The sequence below is a fragment of the Camponotus vicinus genome, unplaced genomic scaffold (genome assembly GCF_025532165.1).
Source record: "Camponotus vicinus isolate PSW18456_S1 unplaced genomic scaffold, iyCamVici1.0 SCAF_13, whole genome shotgun sequence".
Lineage (NCBI taxonomy): Eukaryota > Metazoa > Arthropoda > Insecta > Hymenoptera > Formicidae > Camponotus > Camponotus vicinus.
The window spans coordinates 2,883,875-2,911,396 of NW_028141949.1; the positions used below are offsets into that span (position 1 = coordinate 2,883,875).

The window sequence follows — 27,522 nt, forward strand, 5'->3', positions numbered from 1 at the left end:
TTATTGAAATAATTAAATTTTAATAAAGGGACGTGTTGTGAGAACGTTACCCGGCGCGCTGCGTCTCTCGAGGATGCATAGTATTAATAACGCGGGCACATTTTTTTTCTCCGATAAGAATTCTTTGCTATGGAATATAAACTACGATAAGCAGGCGCCTGCCTGCTGCATCACATTCATTCGACGACAGATACGTCCTTTGTTCATCAACACTCTACGTCGAGTAATTCATTAAAATCATCATCATTTCTTTCATCAATAAAATAAATATCTCATTAAATATTTTATTTTTTATTTCTGCAACCGCCTATACTATACGTATAATAATAAAATCAATAAAGCGAAACAAGATATATAAATATAACATAGATTTTGTTGTAATTTTTGCTCTTATATTTTTCGTATTTGTCGAAATAATATTTGAATATTTAATATTAACATAAATTACGTCAACAGAAACGCGACTCTTCCGACTTTTATAATTTTACGTACAAAGCTCGCATTGTATCGATTTATTGGAGCATTATCTCTTATTGAATATAAACAGGGGTGCGAGTCGGGGTGCGCGTTATCGCGAGCAGTCGAGCAAAAGTCACCAAGATTGCTTCCAGGTTTTGCGCTATAAATCGAGAAGCTCAATGAACCACGATAACTACGCTTGAAAATACATAGAGATCAGGCACATCTGAGTGGCTTGTGAAAATATATTTATTGTTAGTGTAAATTTTGCACCTCGATTTCTGAGCTTGCGGCCTCTCCTCGACGTAAACAGACGTGACAGAATGCACAAGGGACACTCGAACGAAATATAGAATACGGTAGAAGGCGCAGTTATTTTCCAAGTACGCATACATATATGCACACATGCACACATGTATATAATACACTCGCACAAAGCGGAGTGCTCGTAATTAAGTGCATAACGAGGCTTGTTTACGCCGAGTCTGGCCGGCCCTCGTAATCTCCAGAGCCGCTTAGTCTGCCGTTTTATAATCTGACTCCTCTCGGTACAGTCATCAGACGGTGTACGATGTCTCTTCACAGCCTGTGTGCCCGTAAATAGAAACTTTCGCTGCCGTCGAATCGCATTGTTCGCGATCGTGACCGCGACACTCCCGGGGAATTTCGTTCGACGCAATCAGTCCCGAAAGAGCGTGGTATATCAAATAAATTGTTGATTACGCAGAAAAGAATGTAGAATTTATTTCTTTAAAAAAATTCCAATAAATATGGTTTAATTGAAAATCAAAATAGTTATATTTTGTGGCGAAAGACTGATGACAAGTCAATACTTAATTAAAGATGACGAAATGTGCCATCCGAGAAAAACTTGAAGAAATCAGCTTTCGCGCACTTTTAAGATGATTAATCATGTTACGGTGTTCGAAAAGCGGTTCCATATTTATTCATGCGTGACAGGGTGAAAATGTCAGGCATTTACCATGCAACTATCGCAGATTTCTCTCACCTTTGCTATGCATTCTGCTTGTAAACGGCTCGACAAACAGCATAGTAAATCACATCAACAGCAATTTATATAAAAGAGAATGAAAGGCCTTATCACGCAATTTATAAGTCGCCTTAATGACTATCTATTCGTTTCCCTCTTCGTTGAGTAAAATAAAAATATAAACTGGCAAATATTTCAATAACCTCATAATTATTATCATTTTATGCCAGTTTTTATTTCATTTCTTTTTCACTTAATAATGAGATAATATAAAAATCATAATCTTTGAGATGTTATTTATACATTTATGATAAAAATAATGCTAAATAGTGATGCAACTTCCGCTAATTTTTATAATTTTATTTTTACTAAATATAATAATATATTAATTATAGATAAATTGATAATAAATAAATATTTAAGAATTTTTAATTTATATATAATTTATTGAAATACAAACTTATTAATGTAACAAAGATTTTTGTGACAACAATATTAAGTTCTACAAGAAAAAAAGAAACTTTCCTGTACAATATTCTGTATGATTTTGGGATTACCTATCTTGATACGGTGCATCCCTCATTAAAATTGCGTTGAATTAACGCAAAGTATTTACAAATTTGCTTGAAAATCACCCGCTACCTTGTGATGAAGTTGCTATCACGGCATTGAATAAGATCGTAAGTTCTCACCTTCATCCCCGTCAAAGATTGAACATTCGTTGTATCACTCACGCGATCTTAGGCTACGTGCACATGAAACGCTATCCATCATGTCTTCCGCAGACCCTTTACCCTTGCGGAAATTCCGCGTTCCCCAGAAAAGTTCCGCAATTTCCTGTTGTCCCTCCAGCGCCGTAAACTTTCCCTTGTACCGTAGAATTTCTCTCTTAAGCGAAATCTCTGTGACCTTTTCACAGACGCAGATTCCTTTCCTTTCTTTAAGAATTAACTAATATCGTACGTCGTGAGATAACGATGTCAATTAATAATCATATGAGAATAAATTTGTATTCGTCTTAAATATATTATAATTTGTTGTATTGAATTCTTCATGCTTAGAATCGCATAGAATGTCTGGAGATTTTCTAATGAATTTTTATAATAATTTCTAATTATATAATTATAATTCTATGCGAAATACATAAAGCAATACATTAAAATTCAAATAGAGATGTTTTATCTCTGCCATTCATTAATATTTCTCTTTATATTCAAAATTAATGTATTAAGAAGAAAGATATCAAAGTAGTTACAAAAGAATCAAATGTATCACTTAAAAATTCTCACATATTAATATTTAATTAATAATTCAATTCAATTTTCTCGCTGCAAACATTTTTCTTTCACCCCGGAATTTTCGATTTCCGAATATATTTAATTCAATGATTATTTCCAAAGCAAAATTATTTCCAAATTAAAAATTAAGGAGGAGAGTCCCTTCGTCATGACGACATCGCGTATCCCTCCTCGCACAATATTTATTCGTTATCAAGAAAAGAGGAAATCACCCTTACCTTTGTTGTCACAGACGTCGCAGAGGACCATATTCAACAGAGAGCGTGTATCCTACCGCGTGATCGCATCTGCACTAAGATATTTTGTGACGTAGGACGGCATCGTGGCGAATCGTAAGAGGAAGTGACAGAGAAAGAGAAGAAGGAGAGAAATGACCAGCGTTGAGGGAACGAACGCTATCAATCGATCGGTCTACAAAGTCTTAACGGTTTGACAGCCACGTTTACACTGACGGCGTGGCGCATCCGAACGATGTATGGACGATCAACGGCGGGGTAGAAGAAAGAGGGGGATTACCAATGTGACCCACCATGGTGGGGATGTCGGATCAATATTAGGGCGTAGACTCAAGGGCAAGGGCCGTCAGTGCTTATACGGGGTGAATGCTATCGGTCCTTCAATGGTGGGTCCATTGAGGAATTTGTAGTCAATTTTCTCACGGCGAAAAACGGAAATCGAAATTTTACAGCAAAATAAGATTCGAGAGAATAAATAAAATCTTTTAGTTAATTGAAGATAAATTCATTTAAAATAAGTAATTTTAAGTTTAATGTTCTATATAATAGAAAATTGGAGACAAAATGAAATTTACTAAAAATTTGTTAAAAATATATAAGTAGATGAAATGCAATATATAGAATAATATAATACATTTGCATATCATGCAGCTATCGATCGCGGTTATTGTTGATGCTCTATTGTGTCTAGAATTTTGTTATAGACGTTCTTTCGGCTGTTACGATATATTTCGATGTGTCAGTTCTATTATCTTGGGACGCTGCGAGGTTTACACGAGATTAGCACGATTAGGCGAGCTGTAAAAGGTTATTACATGGGCGTGTAAAGTTATCAATATTTGACTCCAATCGGATAGTCTATATTTGTGTCAATCATTAAATGTGTCAATCAAAAAAAGTTTCTAAATTTGATGAGAAAGCGCTATGAAATATCCGAAATTATTATTGATCAAATTAATGCAATTTTCTTATTTTTTAAATAATAAAATTAATTGGACAATTATTGTTTAATCTTTTTACAAATTTTTATCAAGGAATAATAATGGTTACATATTTTACATACATTGAAATTAGAAATTAAATAATTTATGTTGTAAAAAAGATATAATTTGATTTTAAAATTTTATCTTTATATAAATGTATCTCTCTCTGATATATTTCAAATTTTAATATATTATATTAAATAAAATAAAATTAAATAAAATCTTGAAGCACAAGAAAATAGCCGTAAATAAACGGCTAAAATAATTTTATCCTCTACACATTAGACAAATCTCTTGCACTGCGCGATATTTATGCAATCGAATCGCGAGACTAGAAATACGAACGATAAAAATAGTTGCGTGTCATTGGACTGTTAATTAGTGCGATATGCGTTTATGAAAACTTTCGCGATACCGTGAGAATGCCATGTATTTCGCGTGACACGAGAGGGAGAAACGTGTCCCTTCTGAGGTTTCGGGCACGGTATTACGCGAACAGTCAAGCATCCGAGAAGGGCATAGGTGCATAGTTCAAGCGTAAACGCGGTATTTCAAACATGACGCGAGAAAGGATTAACCCCTTCGCGGGACCACTGACGACCCGAGATCCTTTGATTCAGAAATTTTTCTCCCGAGGCTACTTTACGAGTCTTCCCTAGAAAAGAATAAGAGAGAAAGAGGGGGAGAGAGAGAGAGAGAGAGAGAGAGAGAGAGAGAGAGAGAGAGAGAGAACGGCTTCACATTGCAGCAAGATTACGTATGGTCGGCGTAATGTGACGATATCTATCCTGCGAATGCAATGCAAAATTCTTCGCAACGTGACGAAAAGAAATTCATTTAAAACCTATATTTGACGAATATTTTGTTTTATGCAATTTCAATTTTTAATGCAATATTGAAAATTATAAATGCCTTTGCCACAATGACATTAATTATTTTTTTAAGAGAAAATTGATTTTAATTTTGTCTTTAAAATAAAAATACATCCTTTTTTGTGTGTGGGTCAAATTGTAATAAAAATATATAATTAAAAAAAATGGAGATTAAATTGTCGCACTTTCTAATTCCATCTTCAGCTGCGCTTGTAAACATTTCTTTTATTTCTTTTTTTTTTTTTATTATATTGCGTATCTTGCATAAATGCAGCTGATTGTTCGATTTCAACCGAGAATTATATCAACATTCTTGAGTCATCAGGTAAATACGCAAGCGAGAGGAGATATACTGAGTCTACATAAGATGATAAGCCGGATAAGAATGTTTAACTAGGATAAAAGAGCGGTACGAGATACGCCTGTCGCTGGGTATCTTTTTTACATTTTGCGTTCAAGTAAAGGTGACGGCAGTGCTGCGCCACTCATGCATTCGTATATCTAGAGAACCAGAAAATTTCCTTATAGACGTAACCGTGAGAATGTACCGACACTTTTGGTATTCACCGAAACGCGATTCGTATCAATTAAATAAGGTACACGCGCTTATTACCTCTCCTCAAGTGTTTATAAACTGATATTTAACTCGTGACTTATTTAATTTTATTATAATGAAATAAAATGAGATTTATTAAATTAATATATTAATATATTAATATATTAATTAATATAATATATAATTAATATATTAATATATTAATATCTAACTAATAATATAATTTTTTTAAGCTATGAAATTTCTCTAATCTTGAAAGAATTATAAATGAAAAAAAATAAAAACTATCGATGTAACGAGTAAACAAACACAATTATATTTGCACTCATAAATTTTATGCTTGAACAGTTCAATTTTTTATATTTATCACCCGCATATAGTATTGTATACGCAATTGAGAGTGCTCCAAAATGCTTGGGATGATCATCAACTCGAATCTTTCACTACGGAACCGGAGAAGAGGCTCTCTCTGGTGCGTGTCTGGCTTAAATCCATATGTAGGGACATATGTTCGAGGGAACACTTCAACCACGTATACTCTATATTGGAGACACACTATCCTGACCTGCGATAGTAACACGAGTGAGGGAACGAGCGAGGGAGCGTCTAAAAATAGGGGTGCTTCGGTCCCCGAGGGATTAACAGGCACGTCGGTTGTACCGTAATTTTAAACACCTCGACAAACGTCGCTAATCGAATCTGCCGGTTTATAAAACGTGCTCTTTACCTTCAAATAACCCGCGGATATTAAACTCGAAGCCCTTCTTCAACAGGCATCGTCGAACGAGGTACAAGTAAAATCCGCAGAATAAAAGACACCAATAAACCGATACTCATCTATCGCGATGTTCTCTTTAACGAAGCTAACTGTTTCGTATAAATTATAATTCTAATTAATGCTAATAGAAATTTGAAAGTTTGCTTTTTCACACATTTGAGATTCATATTTTAATTTACCTAAGATTTATTCCTCAAACCTTGGCGGTTTTATAATAGCTAATTATAATAAAGATTATATATTCCAAATATGTAAAATTTCTCGAGAATTTAAGAATTAAAATATTTTTCTCCAAGAATATGAGATTTGCAAACTCACCCTTCCGTTGGTCCTCGCTGTCAGAATGAAGCTCCACGTCGTGCAACCTCATGGACTGCACGAATCCTCGCCAGTGACTCCGCGAGCGTCCTCTCTCGCCGAGATCGCTCTTCAGGTCCGCCAGCTGTCGGTCGGACTCCTTTAACAGCCCGTCCAGAATATCCGGTCTTTCCAGATTAGAACTGGCCTTGGAATTCTCTTCCGTACTCGCTGTCTCGTTCAGCGAGTCCTCCTCCTGACCGAGAGACTCACAAAAACGATCTGCATCCTTCCGTCCTCGATTCTTCGAGCTTCGCCTCTTACGAGCGGGCGGACGTGGTTGATCATCCCAATTTGTTTCTCCTTTCTGCTTGCTCGTTTTATGCCTGTCTTTCGAATCCTTCTCGGAAATCTTCTCTTGATGAATTTTTTTCGATGCTTTTCCGTTCGTTTCCTTGTTTGATGTTCTGTTGGACGCGTTCTTTGGATTGTTACATTGATCCTTTAAAGACTCTCGATTACTCCTCGACGCTTCCAGAAGCTTTTGTGCCAGCAATCGAGTCCTATTCATCTCTGTTCCAGATTTCCTCTTCTCCTCATCATTCTTGATTTTCCTATCGTTGCTACTCTTGATTACCGTCCTTGACGAAGGATCCGCAGACTGGAACATTTGCTGGATCTTGAAGATATCCGAGCGGATCTTGGCTGAAGCCGGAGCGTCGTACTTTTTATTCAAGATCGACTTTGACTCCGAGTTTTCCGTCCTCTGCAAAAGACCTCTGTAATTCCTCGGTGGAGTATTTCTCAGTCTCTCTAAGTCTTTCAGATCCGCCAGAAGGGAACTGTGGGTCCTCGATATTCTGGTGTTACCCTCCTCGAGGCCAACGGCGACGCTGCGCGGTCGATTTCTCAAATCCGACTTGCCGATCTGATCCATCGGCGTAAGAGATTGGTCCACAAAGACAGTCTCGCGAATCTGATTAATGTTACGCAGCCTCGGCGCCCCGATCTTCATGCCGGTAGTCCTCATGATCACCTTTTCGACCGACTCGATGTCACGCTCGCGACCCAATCGCCTCTCCTCGATCAGTTGCGCCCGATGGGCGTCGATCGGCATCGCGTATGAGCTGTGATAAGTCGGACCCTTGACAGAAACGGCTCGTGAATTCGGCGTGGCCGAATTTATTTGCCTGCTGCTACGCAGAGGAGATATTCGGACCAGCTTCGGCGCATCTCTGGGGTCGTCTGTCTGCAAACTGCCTCGATACACCATCTTTCTTCGTTTATTTCGATCGATTGTTCTTGTCACCAGAATGATTAAAAATCATTCGAAACGTTTCATTCTCGTTCACCTGAAAATTCGAGTTTTATTAGTATTATATAATGTATATAAATATTAAATTATATAAATATTAAAGTTTTATATTAATTAATGTTAGTCTGTGTGTGTAATTTGAAGATGAAAAAACTTCGTGAAATAGAATAAAATAAAACTTAATTATATAAATCTAATATAGCTATCTGGCTGTTTCACGCTATCAACATAAGTAATGTTTCTTCTCCTTTTCTTATTAATTTAGACGACTCAGTCGTGATGGAGATAATTGCAAACGATTATTACTATTGAAAGACTCAATTTCAATTTAAAGCCCGTTTTAGACATCCTATAATTCGCGAAAAATCTCAATAATCAACGCATATTCTCAAATTGTATATGTATATTTTGACTGCATTTTTGCATGCATATCACTTTTACAAATACTTTCTGTATTAAGCACAACACGTAAAATCATAAGTAGGATTTTGTCCCGAATTTTGTATGTGAATTAGAATATAAGTCGAATTTTCTCACACATCATTTAAAGTGAATTATAAGCGGATTTTCTCACATCATCTAAAGTGAACTATAAACTCAAGTTCACGTTTTAATTATCATGCGGGTTTAATATTATCTTTCGACAAAGGGAATCTATTGTTTTAAGAACAAAAAATAAAATTTTTTAAATAAAGACATTAATGACGTTTATTTGATATATGCGAAAGATTTTTATTTAATTTTTTTAAATTAATGCGATTATAATATAAAAATTTCTAATCGCAACGTTTATTAGAACAAGTCTTTTAATACAAAAATTCATCTATCTCTTCCAATAAAAGGAAAAATATGCAACTAAAATAATCGCAATCTATCGCATTTGCAATTAGTTTCAACGTCGATAAGTTAATTCAATTTACATAATCGTTCAATTTCTACATGTATCTTGTTTGTTAATTCGTTCTACGAGATATTAATATACGAAGTGTAGAGAAAAAACACCGACAACTTTTACGACCAACTATCGCATTCGCGACGTCGATTCGACTCGCAAGGTCGTTCCATGACGTTCAAATATCACCGACCACGCTGAAAATTACTATCGGCGCAATAATTTACCACAGCGAACATACACGTAAGATCGTCTGTAATCGAGCGGATTTTACGGAGACCATCGAGAGTCAAGTCGGTAGCTGCGTTTTATGTGGGTGTCACGCAACGCATGTGGGCAGCGACCCCGTCGCACATGTCTCTCTTGCACAACACACATCTAGGTACACTATGCGTGTATCCTATGCGTACATTTGCGTGTGTGTAGGTGTCGCGTGCGTTAACAACGATCGTCCGCGTTAAACGTCGTGCGGTTGCATTCTAATCGCGAGGCGATCATTCGCGATCCAGGGTTGACAGCCCGCATCCCGCGAGCTGCCATAAAAGGCCGGCGGGAGCGATCGGCGCGATGCCTTCTGCGATCGAGATAGATCGATCGCCGGCCATTATCGTCATTATTATGCGAATGCTGTCGCATCGACGTGATATAAGTTCCGTGACGTAATGTTAGGCGTTTCATCCTTCGCGAGACGCGCAGGAACGCGAAACTGATCTATGATTTACGAGATTCTTTCCGGGGAATCAATGAAATCAGGTTTAAGGCTCGTGAAGAGACTGTTAATTTTAGAAAACGTTTGCTGTAATAATTATACATAAATGATTGCGTTCCGGAGTCGTGTCCATGAATTACTCGCCGGCGACCACATGATTCCGTTATATATAATTGGATGGCATCGAGATAAACCGCGAGTTAACGAAGAAAACAAAAGCGCGAAACTTTGCGAAACGTTTCTCGGTTCAAACGTAATTAGCGAGTTGGTCTGTCTCATAATTCTTATTAAATGCTTGTATCATTGAACCGTTAGGTTTATTTTGAATTCATTGTTATTGTAATTAGTAAAGCGACTAGTCAGCACTATCGTCTACTCGTTTATTTTAAGCAAATATTTTCTGAATTTAGATTGAACTTATTTCACTTGCTAATTGCCAGTGGACGATCTAACTGTGTTTCATTTCACATTAATTCTCAAAATATTATATATAATTATTTTTAATTAATTAATAATTTTCATCATGAAATAAAATTATATAATAAATTCGTGAAAGGAAAAAGAACAAAAATTTAGTTTGATATTTGCTCGATTTTTTTCATTACTCTTATTAGAATTAATATATTTATATTTTTATTAGAATTAATATATTTGTTATTTTATTTCTAATATTGGTATATATGATTGAATATAATTAAAAATTAAATATAATTAATACCTTTTTCTTTCACGAAGGCTGATGAGCTCATTTAATTTCTATTTTATATAAAAATGAGGCATAAAAAGTTATTAATTTCTTTTACTCGTATAAGAAACAAAAATAAATCGCTTCAAAATAAATATATGATTCAAAATTTTTATTAATATGATTCCGTTTTCAATCCAAATTCGATTGACATTTACCTCGAACAATTACGATCGCTTTAATCAAATAACGACCATGGTCACCGTAGATGCTTCTGAATTCACAGATCCGTCACGCTGTGCAAGAGAGAAGATCCGAACAAATGCGCGAACTTCGCACGCGTTTAACGGAATAGACGGTCGTTTCCCGTGCTCGCCGAGCGAAATCCGAAATCGTCCATCACGTGTGCGTTTTTTGCGCTTCCGGTAGCGCGCGCGCGCGCGAGAATGCGGGCAATGTGGGCCGAGTGATTTACCTGATTTATTAATCGCGCGATTCGCGGTCCCGTGACAGGTAACCGTGAGATTTCGCAAAATCTCGCATCGAAATTTTTTTTATTTGCTTCTCCCTTTCTTCTCGCCTCGCCCAGATAACGGGAAAAACTCCCGTTCACGGCCGGTCTCTCTCGTTAAGTCTGCAACAAGAAAAATTCATGCATTTTCCATCAAGAACGTCATTACAAGCGAATGATTTTACGGCTTTCCGCGCGCATAGTAGTCCGTTGCTCCCATTCTCCACGCCGTTCTTTGTTAATCGAGTAGGCCGAGCATTGCCCGTCTATCACGTCTAACTGGATCGGATAAAGAGATATATCAGCGTCAATATTCAAATAAGATTTAATTGCATTCACGTGAAACGCTGACCTAATTTCGTTCCTCTATCTATATTAGGTGTTTTCCATTCGAGTCCAAATCGAGGAAAAGATCTATGAAATGAGACCTAAGATGAAAAGAAATTTTTTCTGTCGTTCAAGTAAATAAATTTTTAAAGATTGAGAAAAGAGAAATAACAGAAAAATGTGTGATTCGAAATATTCTTTGAAATTTTCTCACTCTCTCAATTGGTCGACCAATAAAAAAATATTTTAAAAAAGTACGTGGATAGTTCTCACAGTTGAAGAAAAAACAGAGATTGAGATTTGTTTCCCTCGTCTACTCCTGTATATACTTAACCAGGAGTTACTCTTGGAAGATGTCATATTTATAATCGTCGTTCTAATAATTGTGCTCGCAGAATTCCTCCCTCTGACTCGTACGTCGCGCTTTGATTACGTTAGCAAAGTATAATGCCGGATCGCGTCTACCGTCAATCTCCGTGTGAAACTTAGCGGATCGACTTCCTTCGCGAATCATAGCTGCTCTATTCCCAACGGACTGCGAATGATCCAATTCCGCATAAGTGGATGAGAACTCGCGGTGGAGAAGCTTCTTGCTTGCTATGCGGTTTGTAGCTGTGTAACAATAATCTGACTGCCTGTCGACGTTTACGAAGCTGCTTCTTAGAGGTGACGTAATACGTCGAATTTACATAATTTGTCATATAACATAACTCCGTTACAACTTATTCCGCTGCACGTGAATGATGTAATCTAATCATAGAGGATTAATCTCTTGCTGATTAAAATCTCGACGTATCGGCTTCAAATTTATCTCAGTCAATTATCAGCGATCACTGTGTCTAAAAAAAACTCTACAAAGCATTGCGATTAATTGACATGATTTAACCTTTGATAAATATCGTGCATAATTTGTCGTATAATATAATTCCGTTACTATTTATTCCCCTGCATGTGAATGGCATAATCTAATCAAGAATGAATTTCTCACTGATTAAAATCTCGATTTATCGGCTCCAAATTTATTTCAATTGATTACCAACAATCATTTTGTCTAAAAAAACATGAAACATTGCGATTAATCGACGTGATTTATCCCTTGAAAAATATATTTCGCGTAACGAAATATCAGGACAACATAATTATCACTTACATAACTTTTCGCGTTTATAACAAGGATGATTATAACGGTTTAATTCAAATTTCTTATCGTATTTATGTACTATTTATACGATGCGTACTTCAAGCCGACTGTTCCACGCTTGGAAAATCACTTGAGTATGACTTCCGTGAGTAAGAGCGACTGATTTACAAGTCCACATTTTTTATTTTACCTCGGTAACAATATCTTTTAATAAAATACTCTTATTTTTCATTTATGAAACATTCAAGCAGATTACACGTCGATCGCCAGATGGCAAATTTAAATTGATTTCAGGAAATATCAGCTGATTCTTACTTAAAAGTATCCGAGAACAGTCTAACTTTAACCTTTAAATAGTTCTTCTAGACTTTAGACTTTAGACGGTTCAACTTTTCCAGCTGTTACATTAAAATTATTACACTTTCTCTCCGGAATACATCAAAGTTATTACACTGAATTTTATTGGATTCATTACCCGATTTTATTCATTAAAACTATTCGTGTTACCAGTTGAGTCAAGATTTTAACATAATGGAAAAGTAGATATGATTGTCATAGCTCGCATACATTCATTCTCTTTCAATGAGATCTGCTTATTCTTTTTTCGCGATAAATAATTCACACAATGTAAATATATGCAATAATATGCAAGAAATGCTCCCATTAGTTCTAATTACCTTTGTGACACTCAAACAATCCTTAAACGAGGATTACTCTGCTTTAGATTTGCCTTGCTCTGTCCGACCTTGTGTGTATTCCTCTTCTTTTCTTATCTTCCAATAGGTCTCTCTCTTTCCCTTTTTCTACGTGCGTTTAGATTATATACGATAGCACTATTTAAGGATCGCCAACTCGCATCCAGAGATGAGAGCGCGAATCGACACGGAACTCGCGGAATTTTATCGATAAAAACGTTCACGGCATCACGCTGTCATAATCGGCACGGAACCAAACTTATCGCGCGTCACGCGGTTGCCAGACACGCGCTTCCGTATGTATTCATGCGAGGATCGTCGCAGTTTCTTCTCCAGCACCTCCGTTGATGTCCTTCCTTGAACGCTCACTACTTTTCCTCGTTGTATTTTTGAAAAATTTAGAAAGCACTTTTATTAATGTAGCCAAATATTCGCACTTCAGTCCCTTTTTCTCTCTTTATTTTTTAATTTTTTAAATTTTTTATAGATATTCTTTTATACATTTTATAGACTTCGATACTTTTTCAGTGCACATTAAAAAATATACATTATTTAATATATTTTTAAAATATGTTTAATAAGTGTTCAACCCTGTGGAAAATAAATTTCTTTAGAGAGAGAGCTTTCAATATATCCGATATGTTTTAAAAATGTCTTTTCTCCAGAAAATATGATTTAATATTACTTTTGGCACTTGTGTCCCGTCTTTATCTCTCTTCTCGCTGTATCCTTCGCTCTTCCTTGACGAGCTACCTCAGCGGACTTATCTTCCGGAGCTTGCTGCACTTCTTCGTCGCGCCGCTCGTGTGCGTGTGTACCGCTCGCGGAAACGACTTGTGGTCGCGACCGCACCATGTGCCCCCGGTGCCGTGAGAAGTACTGAATGGATTCGCCAGACACGAACATAATCGCGTCTACGGCAGGCAGCTGTAGGTACACTACAGCTCTTTTCCTTTCCATCCCATACCACCGCTCGGCGGTGGGGTATCAAGCGACTCCCCCCTTCACTGTGTGTGCTCAACGTGGCTCACACCCACGCGACACCCGGTATACGTGGGCTGCCGCTGATGTTGACGAGAGAGAGAGATGGAGATTTACTCATATTTATATTTTTGTACATTTAAAAAAATTAATGTAAAGATGAGGAAAAAAGCAACGAAATTTGCCTGTCAAAATCCAAATTTTGTATCGTGACTAGAAATAAGAATTTAAAGTAAAAAATGAGAATGTAGACGAAGGAAAGAAGCGTGTGAATAGTTTTGAAAGAAAGAGAGAGAGAAGAATTTTCTCGTGACTCGTCCTTCCGAGATAAGAAGAACTTGTTGCACACATCGAGGACTCCAATGGTCGCCTATTTTGGGCAAAAGTTAAAGTGCTACGCGACTCAAACGCTTTTACGATGGTCGATCGTATCGTTTCACAATAGTACTTGGTCTACGATGTTGATCGAACTGTACATCGGCAGCTCTTCCAGTTTTGACATTGTGTAAACGCTGTGTTGACATCACGTCGCTCGTGACAAATGGAGATTTTGACGGTGTCCAAATAAACGTCGATATTAATCAGCAACATGGACTCATTATAAAGGCTAATGTAATTTACGTTCTGAATAGCAGCTAATTACTCGTTGCTTTTTTAAATCATAATTAGCGAAAAAAATACCTATCAAATCTAAATGTTGATTTTTTATTTTTATTCAAAAATATTTTACATCAATATGAAATATTTGTGATTTCTACTTAATAATTAAATTAGCTCAAGTATAATAATAAATGTATATATTATTTTATAATTATAATAATAATGTAATATTCCTTTGGTCTCCACATGTTCTAAATACTAATTAATTATCCTTTCCTTGCTATAACACATAATCGCATCACTTATCAACAATTTACTAATCGAATTACTTGACACGAAGGTATTAAGAAAATTAATACGTCTATATATATATACGCATATACGCGTAATATTTTATCTATGAAAGGCTAATTAAATTATCAAACGCCTTTATATAAGAGCAGAAGCAGTTAGATAATTTCCGACTGGATGTCGAGGACGACGACTCGTGTTCTTATTGAATTCATAATTTTCATCCACGCAGTAGCAATTGCTGCTGCTTCCTCTAAAAACCATCAGTGTTTCATAAGGACAAATGATCCAGCGCGTAGCTAACACCTTCCTACACGCACTCGAATGCACTTAATGAGATTCGCGGTAATCAGTGCTCAGTGACGGATTCACTACAAGATTCTCTTCTAGCTTTACATCTCGCTAGATTATTTTCTTCATTTTGTTATTGCACTGTTAGAATAATTGTCATAAAATTTAAAATTATAATAAAATAAATAATAAATAATCTTCGTATAAAATATTCAGGCATAGCAAAAGTATCGAAATGTTCTTCTTTTACTGAAGAGTAAAAAGGTTTTTAATTTAATTTAAACAAATACGTAATTTTATAATATACACACACTTATCAAAAATAATTCTAATCATAATTGTAATTTTTCGCATTAAAATTATTGAAAATACCGTTAGGTCCTGATAAGGAAACTTACATTCTTTTCTTGTCCATGTAATTCGTCAAATTTTCAAAGTGCACAGGTAAAGGTTGTTGAAAGACATCACTGTGCGATCTTACGGCTTCTCATAGATCAGGTCCCACATAGTCATCATCATCATCGTCGTCACCATCATTGTCTCCTGCGCGACAATCGATTACCATCGAGGAACATTATTGTTTCCTGGTTCACAATTATTGTTATTGTTGCGATCGGCTGCAGAAGCTGTCCTGTCGCGGCGCGATATAATGGCATTCTGGACAAGCCCAGAGAGATGACACAACGCGCCAAGAATGACTGCCACGTGCGACGACAAGAGAGAGAAAGATAGACTATAGTCGTTCGACGAGAATTCTTATTTTTCCCTTGGAACGACAGTTGTCGATCGTTGGCACCGATAATAGACAACTATGCATGTCTGTAGAATGCATGTCTCGAGGCCGCGCGACGTAAAGATGCATCGTTAAATCGTCTCGCGTGCGATCGCGTCGTATCCATCATCCCTTGGCGATGCGCTTTTTGTTTTTATTAGAACATTTCTCCGGCGACGCAGCAAAGAAATGAAAAAGTAATTTTTCATGTTTTCTTTTACTTTTAATGCGCGCTATCCTGTCAAACTCAATGATTAAGCAATCAATCATGGATATTAATCGCATTAATTTTAATACAATTAATAATGCTTCCTGTCAAAGGTGTCCGTTAAGATTTACTCCTTGTACTTTTAGTTTTAGACAATTAATTAAAGTTAATAACTTGTCAAGAGCCTTCACGTTTAAGTGTGTCTTGCAGGATATCGATATATCTCGACTAACATATTAAATTTATTAAATGTGTCTCGCGGATGCACTTAGTTGTTTGCATTTGCATTGACTGCAAGAGGTAATTAATTTCACGATGCTTTCATTTCGATGTTTCTCTTATTTCAAATAATTTTTTAGATACACATCTTGTATATGTGTATAATCTTGAAAAATATAAAAAAATCAATAATCAAAAAAATTTTCATAACGAGAAGTTGAGATGATCTGTCAATAGAAGAAGCAATTTCCGCTTGCATGCGTAGCATCGCGTGCTGTTCAAATTTAATTTCTCACCGATTAGTACTCGCGAAGACGATGTATTCATTTTCGTAATTGATAATCAACGCCACTAACCTTCGATGCAACGGTAATAGCGACTCACGCATACGTACATCGAAGCAACTTGTGTGCGATGGACAATCCATTGCAGGGGAATTGATGCGTACGTGCGGGTTTTTTCTAATGAGGCAAAGGTCACTTCCGGTCGAACAGAAAGCGGAAATGTAAGCGCGTGCTCGCTCATATCCGTCGCGGTCGCCAGCGGTTATGTTACCTGAGTGCGTATCGAATCGACTGCGTCTACTGCTGATGTACATTTCCGCTTGTCAATTATTCATTAACAATATTACTAATTGTCTAAATCAAACGCAATAAATAAAGTAATCTATGTATCTACTTACATACGATATAAATTATTATAATTGTTTCGATATAATTATTATAATTATTTCAATTGCAAAATATCAGATTTATATAAAAATGAACGATTGTATTTTCTGTTTATGCATAAATATAGTGCACATTGATTATTATAATTGTAATAAAAAATCATTAAAAATTGATGTGAAAACTCTTAATAAAAATGTCCAAAAAAGATTTGTTCCATCTTTCAAAATTGAACTTCTTCTTGAATGTGCAAAATCTTTTTCCCTGACGAATCGTCGAGATTTTATGTAGCTGTAAAATTATCGAATTTCAAGGAGTATTATAATATTATACTAAAATACTCCTACATGGTCCCACATGTGAGATAATGCTCGAAACCTCTCGCGGTTGCGTTCACGTACCACTTGACAAGATTGTGATACTTGAGCGAAATCAGAAGGGCGTTTACGTTCTTGTAAATTAGAGACGGCGGTGGGGACATTTCTCTCTTCATTGCATTCGCGTGGGCAAAATTCGTGTGGGCGAATTTCAGCAAAGGTCGCGGGATATACACGTTATCTTTTCTTTTTTTTTTTATTTTCTTCATAAATCAATGCGTCTTTACGCGTTGCTGTGTGTAACCAGAAGCATACTTATTGCGTTACGCAATCCTAGCCTGCCTTCTTTTCATGTAAATATTCTTTTTCGAAATGCGATGCGGGTCGCCATATGGTTTTCATAAACATAACAGCCAGACGAGACAATCTCTACAAAATGTGTATTTCTTTCAAGTAGAGATTCTGTTTATAAAAAATAAATCTTGCATTTAGAAACGTCAAATTTGCAACAATAAAATGATATCCTGGTTATCATTTTTTGTTACTTATTTTGTTTACACGATCGATTTATTTCGATCGATTCTTATAATTCCTATGAATTATTATTGTATATATGTATAATCTTGAAAATCATCACTAGGCAAATGTTATCTAGTTTTCGATCTGCACGTATGTACAATGAATTATTTACATAGATACCTTCGTGTTTAGCGAAGGTATCTATGTATATCTTTTATTTATTTATTTATATTCCTACATTTATATATCTATTGTATTTGCATATTCCTTCTCTGTTTATGAGTGCAACGAATTTCTACTGTGCTTGGCGGTGAAAGCGATTTCGCGAACGAAGAATGCGTGGCACGATGGAAAAACGCATGTGTTATTACTGAGAATACCGCCCATATCATTGTTATTCACATCATTGTTACACATGAAAAAAGGCGAGGAAGGAAGAAAATTACTCGTCTTGTGCTGAAAAGTTTATCCAAAATGAAAAAGTTCATTACTGGACGGATATTATGGCTTAAAATTTCGAGATATTGGTGTAGAAATGTTTGTTAAGGAAAAGACAGATTTTAATAAAACACAAAATAATTAAATAATAAAATGAATAGAATTAAATAAGAATGTTTGAAAAAAATAGATAATAAAGCCTTATATATAATATTACGTTTAGTTACAAGTTTTATTTGTAATGCAATTATTATATCTATAAATTACGTGAATTACTTATACATAGAACTCACTTTTTACATTCAAAATTCAAGAAATAGTATTAATTGAAAAATCTTAATTTAAACTATATATTCTTAGTTATATTATAGTAATATATAAAAATCATATATGTAACTTTTAAATATTTTATCTTAATATTTTTTCAGATCTCTACTAGAATAAAAATCTTCTATTTTTAGCATTATTTATTCAATAATTGATTGATTATTTGTAAAATTTTTAAAACTTTAAGTTCTTTTCATTATTTCGCTTTTATAATTCATCAAAAACGTAACTTGATTTTTTGACTCGATATTTTGATCCGATTTGTTGACTTGATTTTTTGCTTTTTTAGATCGAATGTCGAAAAAATAATACATTTTCTCAATTATCAAGATAAACAATGCCAGTACTATACCACCTGCTACTATCGTCAAAGTCGGCATTATATCTTTTAAACTAACCACGCTAAAATTCGTTTCCAGATTGCTTGTTACAAAATGCGTATTCTTCAATTTATTTATGACGCCATTAAGCTGAAATCGTCGTAAACTGAAAAATGTTTGAAGCTTATAAATTCTCTTAGAAATTAATAATCACGAATTCTACTTGAATATAATTCACAATCTTTTACTGCAACCTAATTATTTCTTTTTAACGATTATAAGATTCTCAAAGATTTTTAAATGAAACTTTCATTTTAAAAAATATTGTTAAAAATTAAATTTTTAGAATAATGATATTAAACTCGTTAATTTTACATAGATATATTTAAAAAATATATTCTTGACACTTTTTTGAATATCAAAACATTTGAATATCAAAAAATAAGAAATACTATCAATGCATTTTATAAACTTACTGATAATTCATGAGATGTGTATAAGGATTTCCCTTCGTTAGAGCCAACGCTAAACTATCTATTCTTCCGCTCTCTATATGTATGATCTCACATGTCACATAAATGGTGGTCTTGAATACTTCCGTCGTGAAAAATGCCAAATTCTTCCGCTCGCAGATCTGCATGAGAATTATTGGCGTGAAAATTGACTTTAACAAGAAGAACTTAATTTCAATTAATAATAACACTAACTTGCTTGAATCCATCCGACGATGTCAGTGGAAAGTGCTTCTCTTCCAACAATCCGCGCATTTTCAAAAACACGGGAATCTTTGCAGTCTGCAATTCAAGTAATTGATACTATTCGAACAATTTGAATTATTCCTTCTTTAATTATGTAATTATAATGTTTTTTTAAAGCTCTAGTTGCATTTATAGTGTAAGAATATAAAGACATATGAAAAGAAAAAGAAGAGAAGAGAGATTCAAATATTTTCTAAATAAAATTAATTTACTAAAAAAATAATAATAATAATATATAATATTATTTTGTAATTTTATAGATAAAATTGTTCTATTTGCAATCGCTTTAGTCTAAATTTCTGATTACATATATCGCGATTTACAATTGTTGTTACTCAAACAACAATTTTCAATGACTAACAGAGCAAACTTACATTAACCGTATCGAGCTCAGCACTGTTTTTCATGACGATTAATTTATAAGAGCCATCCTTAACGTAATCTTCCAGATTGGAGAAAGGCAACTTGGTCTTAGATAGCGTCAGAAAACTAATCAACGAGGCTGAATAAGCGGATGTGATTATCAACGACGAGATGTAAATCGAAAAAATGGCCAATCTCATTGACAGCTTACTGGAAAATTCTGTGATCTCGCAAAAAAATATAATATGCATTATACTATGCGTTGAATACTTGTACATTACAGTATTTATTGGTGTGGCAATTATATTGTAAATAATTAAAAAAATTGTGAAATTATAAATATCTTTACTAAATATTACCTGATAAACCTTGCTGACAATAAATACCCCAAATATGAACATAGTTTTCGAATATTAAGTTCATCGAAAAGCATCCTTTTGCGCTTATAACACTTAACAAAATAGAGGCAGTTATTATTATCGTCAGTAACATTATCCAAATTCCGAGGCTAAACGCCTGAAAGATTTACTATTTAAAAGAAGAAAGATTTTATTCTATCAAATTTAAATTTCATTATCGTGTATTTTCTTCCTCGCGTGCATGTAAACGTGTTTCACAAATTGCCTTGAAATTATTTTCTCGGATATAATTAAATAATTTTAAATAATTTTAGTTTTTAAAGTTATTACAGGTTTTATAATATAATTACAGTATAATTAATATATTATATTATAGCGTAGCTATTACACATATTTATATATTTCATGCAAGCGTGCACGCACATACATAATTTTTAAATCACATAATCATTACCTTGAAGTATCCAGACCAATGCAAGTCGATTCCACTGGGCTGCTTAAAGTAGATGCGACTTGGCGTTTGCATCAATGGCAACGAGAAGTCAATGACATTTAATCTACTTGCTGTTATTGAAAATTCGGAGACGCCGATATCGGCTTTGCCGCTCACCAGTTGTCCGATCACGCCGGTCCACACCTTCTTCTTCTCGTTCCAACTGCCATATTCTTCTATTGGATCCAAAACCTTCATCGTGAAGTTCATCACTCTGCTGAGCTCTATCATCAGTAGACCGAGAAATCCACCGATCGCGCCATTCTCCAGGAAGAATAACGGCGACGACTTCGAATCCCATTCGTCAACAGAATTATCAAGTCAATCTATCGTTAGTTGATGTCTACTAGAATGCGTGTCATTAAATTCTAATATTGATTCTATGACAAATTGCGTCGACTGTTTCATCGCAAAAATTTTGCGCGAGAAAATCGATATTTATAGCAATAATTTTCCAACATTGAAGCAACTCACGTTCACGGACGCCACGCGTACGATGTCGCCGAACATGTCGCTCCTCCTGGCGTAGAGGTTCTTTTGCGTCCGAAAAGATAGACTTCCGTCAGCGGTCCATGTGGCCAGCTCGAACATCCTGGTGCGATTGTCATGAATGGCGTACCACTCGAACAGGCTCGGATGATCGTAGCACAGGACCAGCATGAGAGTGTTGAAGTCCACATTGAACATGTTGCCAGCGGGTTGTTGGCAGTACTTCTCGAGCGGTTTTCCGGGACGTTGCAGGAACATGATCAACCAGGCTGGGAAAGAAATGGACTTTACGCTCTTCGTGACCTTGACGAATTCGTTCATGGTCTCCCTGGTGTCGAGAAGAACAACGAACAATGGTCGCGCGATGGTCCTCTCGTACTTGTTGTAATCGCTCACCAGATCCGAGAAAGTTATGGTCGCGGTCATGACCCGCTGTTGTGAAAAGTCACGCGACCATGAATACAGCAGCGTCGTCGTATCGAAATCTGCGACACGATTCGCGTAGCTTTTATAATTTGTAATTAAAAATATGTTCAGAGAAAAAATGAAAAAATGAATTTTTCGAATACAATTAAAGAGACTAATATACATGAAATACTCTTTTTTTAAATACATTTTTAAGTTCTCTTTCCGCCATCCATTTTGTGAAGTGCAATGTAAGAAATATGGAAGTTTCTTCAATACTTACCATGATAGCTGTCGGGATGCACGAAAATAATGCTAAAAGTATGATAATACTTGTGGACGTCGCTAATTAGCCGGAAATAATTGTTAATATGTATTTCTTCTGCTTTGATAGTTAACGCGAAAATGAGCGTCACAATAAATTGCACTGTTACATACTTCATAGCGGGATTAAAGCAATTTAATAAAAAATCTGAATGATTAATTAAATATAATTTTTGTCTAATTAAAAATATTATTACAATAATAATTATTAATACATTTAATTTGACGCACAAACGAATTATTTCTTAAAAATTAAAACAAATGCAAGGGAAGAAAAGTCCTGAAGAGAAGTCCTAATTTCCCACAAAAATCCTACAATAATTATCATGAGTAGGATCTTTTATCAAAAACGTGACCTTTTATCGTCGCTAGAAGATAACGGAAAGAAAGAACGAGGTTCCGCGATTCAATGGCGCTAATGCACGACTGAAAAGCGACCATCGCGAACGTTTGATTTTATCAGATCCGAGGGATCTAAATATAGAAGTGCAAGCAGAGTGCTACTGCACTTAATATAAATTGTACTTAGTGCATTGTTAGAAATTACACGAGGATACGTATCAGGACACGATTCTCCCTATCAGTGAATTATCGGCCGAATTGTAAATTATTCATTGTTATTAAATTTCTGTAATCAATACTATTTATCCATGCACACACACGATACATGTTATTATAGATGTATCTTATACCCGTCGCAAGATGATTTCTTAATATACATCAATATTGACTAAATATTTGATTAAATTGAATATTACATATTGCCAAAAAAATTGATTTCATATTTATTTTTAAGAGAATATATTATTTTAATATCTGAACAAATATTTAAATACTACAATAAAAGACACATATCACATATACATACATATATAAACAATATTATATAATATTATATATTAAACTATATATATATATATGAAATTTATTTGTAAATCTACAGACACACACGAAAACGTGGGAAATAGTATTTCTATAGTAATAATATACAATAATGGCATTTTTTCATTAATATGGTATTCCTATTAAAGGTATTCCTATTAAATAAAAAATTAAATATAAATAAAAAATTCGCATCAAATAAGATTGGATATGTTTCAAGCGAAATTATTGCCTTTTTAAAAACAGTTGTTTATTCGAAATAGAACATTTGCGATTGAAGTTTTTTCTTCTTGTATTCATAATAAATTTTCTCCATAATCAATATAACGAGACTTAAAATAATGCCTCCGCAGAGAATCACCAAAATTGGAATGACATTAGCTATGCGAACTGGTATAAAAGCCTTGTTTTCGACTGGTTGCAAGAATGTTCTATCCCTTAAACGCATCATTATGCCGTTATCCAAAAGTTTCTGCAAACTGTAAAACACATGAAACTTTGATAATTAAGAGGAGAAAAGAGGGTGGAAAAATTATATTAGATAAATATTCACTGATAATTTATCACGTCCGTGTATGGATTGTTTTTGGACAAAATCATTGCTAAGTTGTCTACCCTCTCAGTGCTGACACTGGATAATTTACAAGGAATTTTTATTTCGACACTTTTCTTTAATACATCCAATATCATGTAAGCAAGCCTTTCGTCGTTGCATATCTAAATGAATATAACAAATAGTAAATTATACAAATAAGCTTTCCTAAAAAAAAGTAAGAACATGATATATTTTAAAAATAGTAATTATATTAGTAATTAATTATAATACCCAAAATAAGCTTTCCTAAAAAAAAGTAAGAACATGATATATTTTAAAAATAGTAATTATATTAGTAATTAATTATAATACCCAAAATAATTAATCAATTTTATCTGAAAAAATTGCATAATATTAATATTGTCATCTTTACAAAATATCGATCATACTTGCACGAAGCCATCAATTATAGTTTCCGGCAGTTCTGATTCCTCTTTCATTAGTCTCATTAATTCCGTCGACAAATCTTTCTTCAACGGACCGCGCTTTGACCGATACTATGACATAATAATATTTTGTGATACATAAACCATACATTTCAAGACATACTTTAGCTAACAAAATTATAATCAATATCGTAATTTGTAATATTATCGAATGCATCAATTATCGAATACACAACAATTTGGCATAATTTATTCGAACTTACAAGTGAAAATCGGAAAAGTGAAATAAAGTAAATGAACTTACGGAGAGTACATCGTAATCGGAACCACCGCGTACAACTATTAATTTATAAGTATTGTCGGCGATGAATTCGTCTATCGTACGAAAGGGAAGAATGCGAATGCATGACGTTAAGAAGCTCACTAACGCCGCTGAGTAGTGAGCCATTATTAGTATCGCTGTTAAGAATATCGTAAAGTACGCGAGTCGTAGTGATGAACATCTCGGAAACACTATGAAGAAAAAAATCAAATTAAAAAGAATTTCGAAAGCAAGTACATCTAAAAATATCATCTAATTTCTTAATTAAAATAATTTAATTTTTTTTCAATTAGAAAAATTAAACAATTTCTCTCTTCTCTCTCTTTCTTTTTCTTTCTCTTGAGATATTTTATAAATATTTAACATATATGAGTATTTAATATATATGAGTATTTCATTAAGATTGCTTTATATACATTCTAGTTTTTTTAACAATGTAAAGATCTTTACCTATAAGTGCTTGCTGACAAAATATACCCCAAATGGAAAGAAAATTATCGGAAATTAAGTCCACATTACTTCGAGATTCGTAATATGTTTTCATGAAGGACAGCAGAAACGGTGCAACCATTATTAACGTGACAATCGCAATCCAAATATGTAAACGAAATGTCTGTTGAACAATTGCACGAGAAATTATTTCAGAATTTAAAAGAACTACTTTTTCTTTTATTATTTTGATACATTATATGTAAATATTTTTCTTTTAATATTTTGATATATTTCTTGAAATACACAGTAACAGAATGAACTAAGATGATCTTATTGTCAGTCAATCTTATGAATCGCCTGATTCCTCCTCCTCCTATTCAATCTTATTAATTACCTGAAAATAACCCAGCCATTCGACGCCGCATATCGCGGGTTCCCTGACGAACAGACTGTTCTTAGATATTATTAAGGGCAACGTGAAATCAACGTATTGCATTCGAAAACTCGTCATCGACATATCGGTAATAGCGAAATCCGCGCGACCTGACACGATCTCATTCATTACTCCATTCCAAGTTTTATTCTTGGGATTCCATATGCCGTGGTTATCCAATTTTGATACTATATGCAAACTGAAGTTGAGGGAATGCGTGAGTTCGTCCACCACTTTTTCATACAAACTGCCCACGTAATTTCCAGTTCCGGTTCTTGAGAAAATCGGTATATCCTGAATTTATTTAATATCAATTAATTAATTAATTAATTAAATCAAAAACTTTTGTTTCATAATTAACTCATGTTTTAATTCAAGTATATAAAATATATGTTTGGACTATATGTGTGTGCTACATTTATTTATATTATATATTATATATATTTTCTTAACTATTTTATATATTTTACATATGCACATATATGGAAATATATATATTACTTTAATATATAATTTTTAACATGATTCTCAAATTATTCAACATTATTGTAAAAACTCAATGTTTTTTTAGCAAACTTGATGGAAATATTTAAATTAAACGTCAAATATTTTGACTGATACACATCAAATAAATTATAAAATATTTAATACATATAATTATTATATTATTTCAACATAAAGCATTTCGGATCTAATCAAGTACCCTGACTGTGACCGCTCGCAAGGCAACTCCTTCCAAGTCCTTCCTTCGATCGTAAAAAGATAAGGTTGTCAAGGGAACAAATCCTAAATCATCTTCCCATTTTGCTAGATCAAAGATTTTCGTGGTTTCACCCTTGACTGAATACCATTCTTGCAGAATATCTTCGTTATGACATAAGACCAGCATCTGCGTGTCGAATGCCAAGTTGAAGGGATTACCTATCGGCTGGTGGCAAGGATCGTAAGTATCATTGGCGGGCGTGAAAAGAAACAGCACGAACCACACAGCAAAGGACATGGGATAGATATTGGTCGCTTCTACAAATTCCAGATATGCCTCGAAATCGGGCATAATAACAATGATGATGGGTTGTACTATTTCATGGTAATATCTGAGCGAGCCCTGTAATTGTCCAAAGTGCACGTCCAGAGTCAACACATAGTGTCGGCCCAGCATACGAATGCACGTATGCACCAGGTGCGTAATACTCAAATCTACAAGCAAAGATTTTGCAAATTCAACTTAACATAATTGCGAGAGAATTCGTGATAAAAGATAATTTTAATTTTGCTTAAATAAAACCTAAAATTGCTTTCGCGATGTCGTTTTTTGCTTTTTTTTTAATTTCGCCAATTTAGAAAAAATCAAGAAATGTTGAATAAAAATCGAGAGAATATCGAAAAATCGATAACGAACTGTCAATCGTTGTTATTCGGATCGTCTATCAACAAGTTATTGAAACTAAATATTTATTAGCTAACATTGATGGAATAACAATGGCTACAATAATAATACTATGTCGTATTTAACTTATATTCCAACTGACCACCATAGTCGTCGTCTCCAGGATGAGCGAATATAACAGTCGCTGCGGAATAAAATTTCCGAATGTCCATTATTACATCAACGAAAACATCGATGTGGAAATGCTTTTCCGAGTTTACAAAAACGAAAAGCAGGATCGAGCACATCAGATAAAGCGCTAATCTCATCTCGTCACCGTTAAAAGATCGGACGCGAGGGTTTATAACGCGAGAGACTCGGAAAGAGCGACTAAACGTTAAAATTTATACGCGAATGCTTCTTCCTATCGAGTAATGCGGGGTAGATGCAGGGACGTACAAATACTTCAAATAACACGATTGCGAAGATTCATATGAAAATAAATATGATTGATCGATCTTTAATTTCCTCAATTTATTTCTTTTATCAATATATTGGTAGAATATTATCCGTGAAAAAATTTATCTTTATATTAAATAATTATCTTTATATTAAATAATTTAATTGAAATATTTATATTAAATAATTAAATTAAAATATTATATTAAATAATTAATAAACTGCAGAGAAAGAGGGAAGAAGAGAGAAAGAGAGAAATCTGAAAAAATAAACATTAAATATGATATACTCTTCCTATATATCTCTTTTTTTTTGAGATCACAGCATATTAAAAATATTTTTTTAAGTATTTTTTCCAATATTTATATAATTAATAACATTAATATATTCCAAGTGTTAAATTATATTTTTATGTAAGTGTCACTCACACACAGCGCCAAATAAAACTTCTGCTGTGTACCAATTAAATTCTGAAACTTCCAAATATCGACATCTCATCCGTCCCTGAAGTGTCCATACGGAAAATGCACATTTCAATTTATAATATCGCATCAAATGTATACTCTGCAAGCATATTGACCGATATCACTTCCATTAGAAAATTGCAATCAGAAACGATCAGCTGATTTCATCTTAAATATGTGTCAGAATAAATATTATCTAGTTAATACTTTAGTTGATAAATGTTTTTCTAACGATAATGTTTTTCTATATTTTCGCTAAAAGAGCAACGATAAATCATATTTTTTTTTCAAACTAT

At 34.2% G+C, this 27,522-nt stretch overlaps 3 protein-coding genes across 7 annotated transcripts in view; all 3 read right to left on the reverse strand.

Annotated features, from left to right (window-relative positions):
* Positions 1-15,584, reverse strand: part of LOC145964537 (uncharacterized) — a 34,574-nt gene extending 18,990 nt beyond the window's left edge. The window contains exons 1-3 of one of the 5 annotated variants that reach the window (XM_083087428.1): positions 15,307-15,584; positions 10,547-10,705; positions 6,492-7,822 (exon numbers count right to left, since the gene is read on the reverse strand). In XM_083087428.1, coding sequence (XP_082943554.1) covers positions 6,492-7,743 — 1,252 coding nt within the window. In that variant the 5' untranslated portion in view covers positions 7,744-7,822; positions 10,547-10,705; positions 15,307-15,584. Of the gene's footprint in view, positions 1-6,491; positions 7,823-10,289; positions 10,448-10,546; positions 10,706-12,727; positions 13,687-15,306 lie in introns of those variants that run through there. The other 4 variants (XM_083087426.1, XM_083087430.1, XM_083087429.1 and 1 more) reach the window with 4 other exon arrangements.
* A 2,974-nt stretch (positions 15,585-18,558) lies between these two features.
* LOC145964616 (glutamate receptor 3) lies at positions 18,559-22,050 on the reverse strand. Its single transcript, XM_083087592.1, has 8 exons — positions 21,847-22,050; positions 21,144-21,643; positions 20,631-20,957; positions 20,177-20,333; positions 19,829-20,037; positions 19,404-19,490; positions 19,173-19,330; positions 18,559-18,862 (listed from the first exon to the last, which is right to left on the reverse strand). The coding sequence occupies exons 1-8, from the start codon at positions 22,004-22,006 to the stop codon at positions 18,559-18,561; spliced, it is 1,902 nt and encodes a 633-aa protein (XP_082943718.1). The 5' UTR covers positions 22,007-22,050.
* Positions 22,051-22,852: 802 nt separating this feature from the next.
* LOC145964539 (glutamate receptor 1-like) lies at positions 22,853-26,120 on the reverse strand. Its single transcript, XM_083087432.1, has 7 exons — positions 25,641-26,120; positions 24,899-25,231; positions 24,523-24,685; positions 24,055-24,263; positions 23,754-23,861; positions 23,323-23,486; positions 22,853-23,248 (listed from the first exon to the last, which is right to left on the reverse strand). The coding sequence occupies exons 1-7, from the start codon at positions 26,094-26,096 to the stop codon at positions 23,020-23,022; spliced, it is 1,662 nt and encodes a 553-aa protein (XP_082943558.1). The 5' UTR covers positions 26,097-26,120; the 3' UTR covers positions 22,853-23,019.
* Between the last annotated feature and the right edge of the window lie 1,402 nt (positions 26,121-27,522).